Raw genomic sequence first — 9,572 nt, forward strand, 5'->3', positions numbered from 1 at the left:
TTCAGCAACACAGAACTTCTGACGTGCCATGAAGGAAGAAAGCGACGTTCCACCAAAACACAGGCTGACGGACAATTTGCCCCACGGGTTATCTGGTAATTCCTACTTAGACAGGACAAAATAAGATTAGAACAGGCACAGTGTGACTGAGGTTTTAGAAACAGCGACCCGGAAGTTCCAACCTGTCAGTCCTACGCGCGCCCCACTCATTCGCCAACAGGACGAAACCCCCAAGGATGGTCGTTAACGTCAGGTAACGACACAAATGGGAACGTGCCCGTCCCTGGAACGGCAGCCCTGACCACTCGGTCCAACACCGAAACACCATCCCACGTTCGCTCACTCAGCGATAAACCCTTCTCTTCCACAATATACTATTAGAAATTAAATTATCTGAAATTGCAGGTTTTCAGACAATACAGATTATCTGTTTCCCTGTAGTGTCATACATTAATTTAAGCATGTCCATACTCGATTACGCCCAATTTTAATAACTTAAAATTGAATTGACAAGAATTTATGCTGTGGTAGGTAGGTTCCTTGTCAGAACGGCAACACAGAATACAAACAGCATCAAAAAGCATTTTTGACCTCTAAAGGACGCATTTCGGGCCTGAAAATTATAACAAAGGTAAAGTCACGGGAGAAAACTTTAGTTTGGGATTTTGATCTGTCTACGCAACACATTTACTGCTGTACTCCTTCACCTATTATTCCTGATGCAAGTTAAAAGGAAATTAAAGCAAGATAACAGAAAGTAAGCCTCATTCCACGCCCGTGAATACATTAAGCTACCTGAACATGGATTTCAACCTCCTCATGTGTAAGTAGTTCTTGAAGGCAATCCACTGCACCTTGCTGCCAAAAACTGCCAATCTGTTGGGTGAAAGTAAGAAAATCGCCACACGTTAAGATGCTGACACTAAGCCCCACACCATCCTCAACACAGGGGCATGAAAATAGGCGACTATCATTGAAAAACTTGGTTGAAAACACCCATCACTGGTTTGATTTGTCTACAACAGTTTAAACGTTACCTGCTCTTTGGGACACTAAAACTTTCCATGTGACAAAGCCCACCAGCCAGTTCAGACGTTGAAGTGGCTTAGAAAGAGACGCTGCTTGCCAAGGCTGACCTTTACCCCAGGCATAACAAGGTCTGTGCGCACAATCACCCAAAGCCGAACCCAAAGACACAGAATTACACTCGGAGATAACAGACAACAGGAAACACAGGACACTTTAAAGACTTCTGTGTTTCCCTGCAATATCTGTCTGCGTCCCAACCCGCAGGCCGATAAGCCTGTCTGTCTGAATCTATCCGTTGAACTGCTCCCAGCAATAAAAAGGTTTTCTTTAAGAACAAGTTCAAAAGTGACCCAGTCGTTTCAGTAATTCACCTTTACTAAATGCACCATTCAAATGGGACTAAGGTGTGATGACACCCGAGAACGTTGTTTACATACCAATTACCGACTAACAAAACCCCTAAACCACTCACTCCCATGAGTTGAGCAGCGGTAACAGAGGGTTTCCCTCACAGCTACCTGCAGAATGACAGAAACGCTTTTGCAGGACTTGAAGACTGACAATTTTCTGGCTATTTTGCATTAAGAAATCCAGGCCCCCCTTCTTCTCGCTGCTACTGCAAAACAAACTACCACTCCTGAGTATCATCCTGCCAACTACCGCAGCGTCCCCTCTCACAAAGATTTAATTCCAAGGACAGCTGCTTCTGAAGCATGGTCACTTCATAAAGCAATCCGGCGGCTCCTGCTAAAAGCCTGCCTTGCTGAAACCATCCTCCAGCTGTTCTCCCCATCCTCGCAGGCAAGAAAACACGCCAGCAACTAGCCTCAACCTTGGTGGGACTCAACAGCGTACCAGTTTGAGTAACTATCAGCTAAAACCTCTTCCAAGTCACTGTTGCTCACTGGTACTGTCTTGTGCAGCTCACAGGGTATGCAAAACGCAGGAACACCAGCATACAGTGCGGCTGGATACAGAAGACACGGAATAACCCTCTCCATGTAACCATGGTCTATGTACTGTACCTATAGGAAAAGAAAAGCTTTCCTGAAATAATTCAGTCAAGTTTACTCAGAGAACGCGTTCATTGACAGCATTCACTTCTCTGGGGGAAAAAATAACGGTCTGCTGAGAGCAGGTGATGTGATGAGGTGGAAATGAAGGAAAGGATTAAAAAACTGCTATGGCAGGTCAGAAGTTCACTTTCCAAACTTGTCTTGCAAGAGACCCCACGTGTTGTGCAATAACCCACAGCAGTTTAGAAGTGAAAGACATAAAGAATGCGTGAACCAGGCTGGAGTCAGACTTGCAAATCTACGTTGAAAGAGCGCAAGCAGACTCAAGAGTTTAGGTAGGATTAACTGCTCATTCGAAAAAGGAGCTCTGTACCTGTGCAGCAGAAAGCATTCAAAACACACAGCCAGCCCCGACTCTCTGGGTGGGGGGAAGCTAAACCCAAGTATTTTCAAAGCGTTCCACACATGGTAACACCAACAGCAAAAGAAGAAAAAACCTGCAAGGGATTACTTACAGGGGATCAAGGGGAGCTTTTTACTTAAGAACATTTATCATCACCAGGAAAACTACGGGAAAGATTGTGACAACTGAGATAGGTACGTAGAATTCATCTTTAACAGAAACGTTAACATCCCGACAGTTACCACACTTTTAAGCAGAATGAGCATCTGGAAAGTCAGGTCAGCTGAATGAAAAAAAGGTGTGATCATAAACTGACAGTAGACGACTGGATTATTTGCCTTTTTTTTTTTTTTAAAAAACATACACGTGCGCCTGTTCATACGCACATGCCCCCTCCCCCCATATAATCAAACTTACCTGGAGATAGGCACTGCTGAGTCCTACAACTCTACCTCGATACCACATGGCATCTGGTCCTCTTACAACACAAGCTTCTCCCTTTGCCCAGCAGTAGGGTTGCAGAAGACCAAGGCACTGGAAGTTACTTTGTATGTCAGTCATCAATTGGTTTAGTGCCGTTTCTGGGGGTGGGGGGAGGAATAAAAAAAATCAATTCAAAATAGTCTATAACATAGTAGTGCAAATGATTTCAGTCACCAAACCCCAGCAGATTCAGGTGAAGACCTGTATAAACAGAAACCACACGTGCTGCTCCAAAGAATATTTTCCAACACTGACACAATCTGTATGTTCGACGTCCAGCATATGCAAACATGCTACTGCTCAAAACAAAAAGCAAACTGCATTTCCAATTGGGAAGCCATTAGTATTTCTGGACTCTCATCTCAGAGAAGGAGAGTCTGTAAATTTTGCAATCGACACCTTGACAGCACTAGTACAAGAGCCTCTCCATGAGCAATGCAACAGATTGCCAGAGACAGCAGCAGAACACCATGAACCACCACCAAACACACGTCCAGACGACCCTCTGGAAACCGGGAAACTGGGTACTGAGCTCACGCGGAAAGGGGAAAGTCCAGCAGTAGCTGAGAACCAGGCTAACTCCCAAGCATCTTTAGGCCTGCACCTTCCTCAACAGCGGCAAAGCATGCCACCAGCTCCGCGTTCCAAAGCCAAGCACTCGTGGCTGCACCCCAGACTGCCCAGAGAAACATTGTCAAACACATTTGACATTTTTGTCTGCTGCCTGAGCAGCAGTTGCTGATCCTGGGAAGGGAATGCCAGGCCTGTGAGGTCATTGTGCCCCGGACAGAGCAAGGACGAGAGCTGAGCAACTTGTTCATCTGGCAGAAAACAGCAAAAGGATAAGAGATGCTGGTATCTGCTTCTCCCTTCTAGAAACCTTGTGGGGGTAGATAACAGCCAAAGGAGGGAGCCTTGCCGGAGGCAAGAGGGCTCTGTTTGTCTCACGAGTGCTGTGCTGTTCTCCGGTGCCAGGGACGAGCCTGAGAACCGTAATCAAGAAGGATCGATCAGCATCGATGGAGCCAAGAAGAGGCGGAGATATAGAGGAGGAGCAAGGGCTGCTGCGGGACATAAAAAAGGGCTCCTCAGCACCCGAACTTTGGAAGCTCCCCCCACCAAGGATCATGATGATCGTTAGGACCAGCAGGATGCTGTCTGGACCTGGGACCATAGGGACGCCTTGGAACCGTGGTGGTAGCTATCCATCTCTGTCCTCTTTTCACTTTACTTTCTCCTTTCCTTTCACCCTCTTTCCCTATCACACACTACTTTATGGGCAAACAATAAAGTTTCGCTGTCTGATTTTAGCAAACCCCTTTGGCACGGTCACCTTAATTTTGGACTTTCAGATCACAGCAAACGAACCATCACGAGTCCACGGAGTGGACCGTGACACACCAATTGCAGCGAGAGAGAGGAGTGAGAATATGGGAGAGGAACAGCCCTGCAGGCACCAAGGTCAGTGCAGAAGGAGGGGCAGGAGATGCTGCAGGTGCTGGAGCAGTGATTCCCCTGTGGCCTGTGGTGAAGACCACGGTGAGGCAGGCTGTCCCCCTGCAGCCCGTGGGCGGTGGAGCAGATGACTGCCTACACCCCGTGGAGGGCCCCCACGCCGGAGTAGGTGGGTTCCTGAAGGAGGCTGTGACCCCGTGGGAAGCCTTTACCGGAGCAGGCTCCTGGCAGGACCTGTGGCCTGGGGAGAGAGAGAAGCCCACGCTGGAGCAGGTTTGCTGCTGGTGACCCCATGAGGGGGCTCACGCTGGAGCAGTCGGTTCCTGAAGGACAGCACCCCATGGAGGAGACCCACGTTGGAGCAGTTCGTGGAGAACTGCAGCCCCTGGGAAGGACTCACGCTGGAGAAGTCATGGAGGACTGTCTGCTGTTGAGAGGGGACCCCACACTGGAGCAGGGGAAGTGTGTAAGGAGTCCTCCCTCTGAGGAGGAAGGAGCAGCAGGAACAACAGTGATGAACTGACCACAACCCCCATTCCCTGTTCCCTCCCGCCCCGTGCCGCTGGGGGGGAGGAGGGAGAGAAATTGGGATCAAAGTTAAGCCCCGGAAAGAAGGGAGGGGTGGGGGGAAGGTGTTTTAAGATTTAGTTTTATTTCTCAGTGCTTCTCTCTGAGTTAATTGGTAATAAGTGACATTCGTTCTCCCATGTCAAGTCTGTTTTGCCCATGAGGGTAAATGCCGAGTGATCTCCCTGTCCTGATCTCAACCCACAAACCTGTTGTTCTATTTTTCTCTCCCCTGTCCAGTTGAGGAGGGGGAGAGTGATAGTGGCTTTGGTGGGCACCTGCCATCTAACCAGGGTCATACCACCCCAGCCAGGCCCTAAGCACGGGCTTGCATGCCTTAACGCGTGCCCCCACAGCTGTCTGCGTGGCACGTTGTTGTCTCCTGTCCTCTTGCGTGCCTCGGTGACCCGTCTTCTCCATCCCATGGGGGCTCCCAGCCTCCTCCCCTCTGTCCAGGCACCGTTTCAGCCCTTCGGTGTGATGCTTCCCCTTTGTGCCCAACTTGTCTGCCCGCAGCCTCCTGCCGCAAGGGCCTGCCGTGGAAGTCCTTGCCTTGCACAGGAGACTGAACTGGACTGAAGCGTGGTCAACTGTGACAACTGGTGACTTTATTTCAAGAACTAAGTCGAGCGCAGCAAGTGTGTGCCCGGAGAGGAGCGTGGGCAGGACAGAGCAGGCCTCTGGCACTGCGGCTGCCTTTGGATCTCAGCAGGCTTTGCCCCAGGAGGAACGGGTGGTGCTACCCTGCAGTCTGCACTGGCTCCTGTTCCTCCTGCTGCTCAAGCCTTTATCCCCCTTAGGACCTGCAGGAGCTCCTGCAGCAGGTTAAAGAATTCCAGCAGCTTCTGCCGTGGAAACTGACAGGGCCTAAACCTGCCTGACTGGGTTGGGATCGGCCTTGGCCTCTGCACGGGGGCTGAGGTGAAGACTGGCTGTGGCGTTGGAGCAGCCGTTCCTGCTGGGCGCAGTCCCATATGCGCCAGGATCCAGTCGTAGAAGTGCTGCGTGGAGGTGTAGACTCCGGGCCGCTTGGCTCTGGCGCAGCCTTTCCCCCAGCTGGTCACCCCCACGAGCCAGAAGTAGGCAGCGTGCTTGTCTTGGCAGACGAGAGGACCACCGCTGTCCCCCTGCAGCGGAGCGGAGGAGAGAGAGGGGGTTCCAGTGTTGTTGGGTGGCCCCGGCAGCACTGTGGCTGGCCCCTTCTCTCTCCCAGCACCTGCCAGAGCTGTACCCAGTGCCCAGAAAGGCTCTGCTCAGGTGCTGGAGCCTGCAGGACCTTGTCTGGGAGGGGCTGGTGGGCCTGCAAGGTCGGGCGCTCTCCTGTCTGCCCCAGTGGATCCTGGAGGTGTGGAAGGGGGACGTTCCAGGACTGGGATCCGGAGCTCTGGGCTGGGGCAAGAGCACTGGGTGGCCTTTCTGGGCAGAGTGCCGGGGCTCTGGGACAAGGCGGGCGCTGGGCAAGGGCCTGCAGACGGGGAAGGGGAGGCAAGCCCCGACAGCGGTGGGGACCCAGCGGCGGGAGGGTGACTTGCCGAGCGCAGCACGCGCCAGGGGACGTTTGGGCGCTGGCGACAGGGCTGCCTGTGCTGCTGGGGGCTGGCGCGGAGCACGCTCCTACCTGGCAGGTGTCGATGCCACCCTGCGGATAGCCAGCACACACGTTGTGGGGGTGGATGGCCCCTCTGTACCAGCGGCTGCTGTTGCAGAGCTTGGCATCGATGAGGGGGACCTGGGCCTCCTGCAGGACAGCGGTCGATCCTCCAGCTGTGAGCATAGGAAGGAGTTAGCAGCCAGCAGCCCTTCTGTTCCCACTTCTCCTCCCCTGTGTGGGCGAAGCCCTTCCCTAGGGCTCGCCTTTGCCGCTGCAGAGGCCTTGTGCCGGGCTTGCCCTTCCATCTCGCCTTGGCTAATGGCTCGGGCCCATCTCTCCATGGCCGTACATCCCCACAGCCCGACTCTGGCTTTCGCCGCCACTGCTGCCATAAGCCCAGCCCATCTCCCCAGCGTGCCGAGCTTGCCCTCGGGACACGAGCACTGTTTGGGAACTCACATCTTGCCGTGGTGGCACCCCACCCGCTGACGTAGCAGTTTGTCAGCTCTGACACTCTCAGTGAGGCGTCGGGCACGCAGGCCAGCTGTACGTAGTAGCCGCACTGGACAGGCTGGTCCAGTTCCAGCAAGGCGATGTCGTTCCTCTCCGTGCCGTTACGGTAGTGTTCGTGAACCACCAGCCGCTTGATGTTGCGCACTTGGGTCTCAGGGCCTGGCTGAGCCAAGTGGGTGGCCCCGATCACCACGCGCCACATGGTGACGTGCCTGGAAGGCAGATGGAGAGAGCGGTGAGAGGGAGCAGAGCCACGTGCTGCAGCAGCCCCGCGGTTCCCTGCCTTCTGCTTCCCAAGGCAGGGAGGAAAGCAGCGCTGCGGAGGGTGCCACTGCCCTAGCACGCCTTGGGCACCAGGAACGTGGAGCTGGAGGCTGCTAGGAAGCGGTGGCACGAGCCCAGCCTTCTGCGGAGCAGTCTCTCAGCTGGGCTCACCAGTGCCCTGGCACCGGGCATACTGCAAGGCACCGGGATGGCAGGAGCTCGTGGGGCTGCGGACAGGGCGCCTGCTGGTGCTGTGGGGATAGCCCCCTTCCCTGCTCCTCCTTACCTGGCCCCGACGAAGCAGTGGGCTGCTGTGAGGACCCACTGCGGGCTGATGAGGGACCCGCCGCACACGTGGCCCGTGCCCACTTTCCAGGGGTTCTGGATGCTGACGATCCAGGGCCAGGCCCCTGGCTGGGCACCCGTGCCACCCACTACGCGCGACGTGCCGGAGGGAGCCGCCATGGGCCGGAGCCCGCAGGTCCCGCTGTAAGAAGAAACTCATGAGTGTGCTGCTGGACGGCTGTGCTGCTGTTGAGGCTGAAGGTCAGCCGTCTTCCCTCCCCCCGAGGGGCTGCACGGACAGCAGGGCCAGGGAACCCCGTGGCTGTGCCTCCAGCCCTCTGTCCACTTCAGCCCCGTAGACGGGTTGTGCCAGCAGCCTGGGTGCTGGCAAGGAGCTGAGGCTCCCACAGGGGTTCGGGAAGCTGTGGAGTGGCCACAGGGGCCGCGCGGGCCCCCTCCAGTGAAGCCCGTCAAGGGCTGCCCGAGCTCCCTCCCAGAGCCTCGGCCCACTTACCCACAGCTGTCCCACATGCCGTGCGCAGGCCGGCACACGGCCAGCAGGATGAGGAGGGCGAGCACTTTCATCGCTGCCAGCGGCACGTGTCAGCTGCAAGAACGAGGTCTTGTTGCCTCCAGCGCAGCCGCCGACGTACTGCCCGCAGCAGTCTCGCTGCCTGAGGTGCCCTTGGCCCTGGGGCTGATGTCACAGAGCCGCCGTTTCTGGGCGTGGGGCACGGTGGCCTCTCGGGGGGGTGGAGGTGGGGGTGTCAGCAACGTGGGGGGTTTCCAAGCAGGAGGGGAGGCAGAAGCTGGGATCGGACCCCCCTGACGGACCCCTGCTGAACACTCTGCCTGCGGGATGAGGGCATGCAGGCCCCGTGGCAGGCAGTAGCGCCTGCCTCCGAGCGCTGCCTGCTCACAGCCAGCAGGAAAAGAGCAAGCGTGGCAGCACGGCCTCTTTGGGAAGTTCACTGCCACCCTGCTCTCCATAGCTGTTTGCCTCCAGGTCCTTCCCAAAAACCACACACCAGAGAACATAACTGCTCTGGGCAGGACGCACTTGTTGGGTGTTGAAGAACCAGTCCGGTCATCGCCGCGGCGGGCAAGCAGCGATGTGCAGCCAAACAAGCCAAGCATCCCCCACACCAAGCAGGGCCAACTTCCCTGCACAAAGCCCAGTGAAACACAGATGCAGCACAGTCCACGCTGGCTAGGGCATCCACAGCAACACCCTCTGGCAGGCTTCCTGTCCTCGCTGTCTAGGAGGTCTGTCGCCCTTCCGAGCCAACCCTGGCAAGGGCGATGGGGCGCCTGGTTCGTGCGGCCCAGGACGTGCAAGCTGAAGCTCCAGACAGAGAAGAATGCTCCTGCTCTCAGCCGCACATGTCGTTCTCCACGGCTTTGGGAAGCCCTGCACCAGCCTCATCTCACCAGTCCGCCTTCTGCAGCTGTATGGCGGAGCCTTGCCTTGCTCACGTGCTGGAGCGCAGGGCAGTCACGGGAGCACAGCGGCAGCCAGCCACCGTGCGTGGCATTTGCTGAGCAGGGCCGGGTCCCTGGAGGGGAGAGAGCAGCGGCTTGAAGAACGGCAGCCTCCAAGCTCGTGAAAGGTGCGGGAGCTTCCTGCCGTCATCCTGGCTTGGGTGGACAGACAGAAGGCACTGTAACGGGTCTGCGTGGCAAGGTTTTGGTAGCTGAGGGGCTACAGGGGTGGCTTCTGTACGAAGCTGCTGGAAGTTTCCCCTATGTCAGATAGAGCCAATAACTAAGAGATGGGATTTAGGCAAGAACAAATCAGTCAGTAAAAACATGGTTTTGAGGGAAAGATCCTTGTAAATCTCTAAGCTAAGGGATTTAGTTTCTATTTTTTGTTTTAGAAAGCATAACACTTTTTTCTTTGTTGTTGTTTTTTTTTCCTTTGTTTGGTTTGGTTTGTTTTTTTTTAGGATAATCATGATTTCACCCA

General features: G+C 55.0%; 1 protein-coding gene across 1 annotated transcript; it reads right to left on the reverse strand.

Moving 5' to 3' along the window:
• Positions 1–593: 593 nt before the first annotated feature.
• On the reverse strand, positions 594–8,191 carry LOC147412350 (acrosin-like). The gene is made up of 6 exons (XM_086481456.1): positions 8,121–8,191; positions 7,608–7,808; positions 7,004–7,269; positions 6,572–6,717; positions 5,831–6,080; positions 594–613 (listed from the first exon to the last, which is right to left on the reverse strand). The coding sequence occupies exons 1-6, from the start codon at positions 8,189–8,191 to the stop codon at positions 594–596; spliced, it is 954 nt and encodes a 317-aa protein (XP_086337582.1).
• Positions 8,192–9,572: the final 1,381 nt, after the last annotated feature.

Source organism: Leptosomus discolor, unplaced genomic scaffold, assembly GCF_034619465.1.
Source record: "Leptosomus discolor isolate bLepDis1 unplaced genomic scaffold, bLepDis1.hap2 HAP2_SCAFFOLD_82, whole genome shotgun sequence".
Lineage (NCBI taxonomy): Eukaryota > Metazoa > Chordata > Aves > Leptosomiformes > Leptosomidae > Leptosomus > Leptosomus discolor.

Coding starts and splice junctions, on each gene's coding strand:
- LOC147412350 (XM_086481456.1), bottom strand. CDS start 8,191: ATGAAAGTGCTCGCCCTCCTCATCCTGCTGGCCGTGTGCCGGCCTGCG. Junction 7,270..7,607: donor CACTGCTTCGTCGGGGCCAG/GTAAGGAGGAGC, acceptor TCTGCCTTCCAG/GCACGTCACCATGTGGCGCG. Junction 6,718..7,003: donor GGGTGCCACCACGGCAAGAT/GTGAGTTCCCAA, acceptor CTATGCTCACAG/CTGGAGGATCGACCGCTGTC.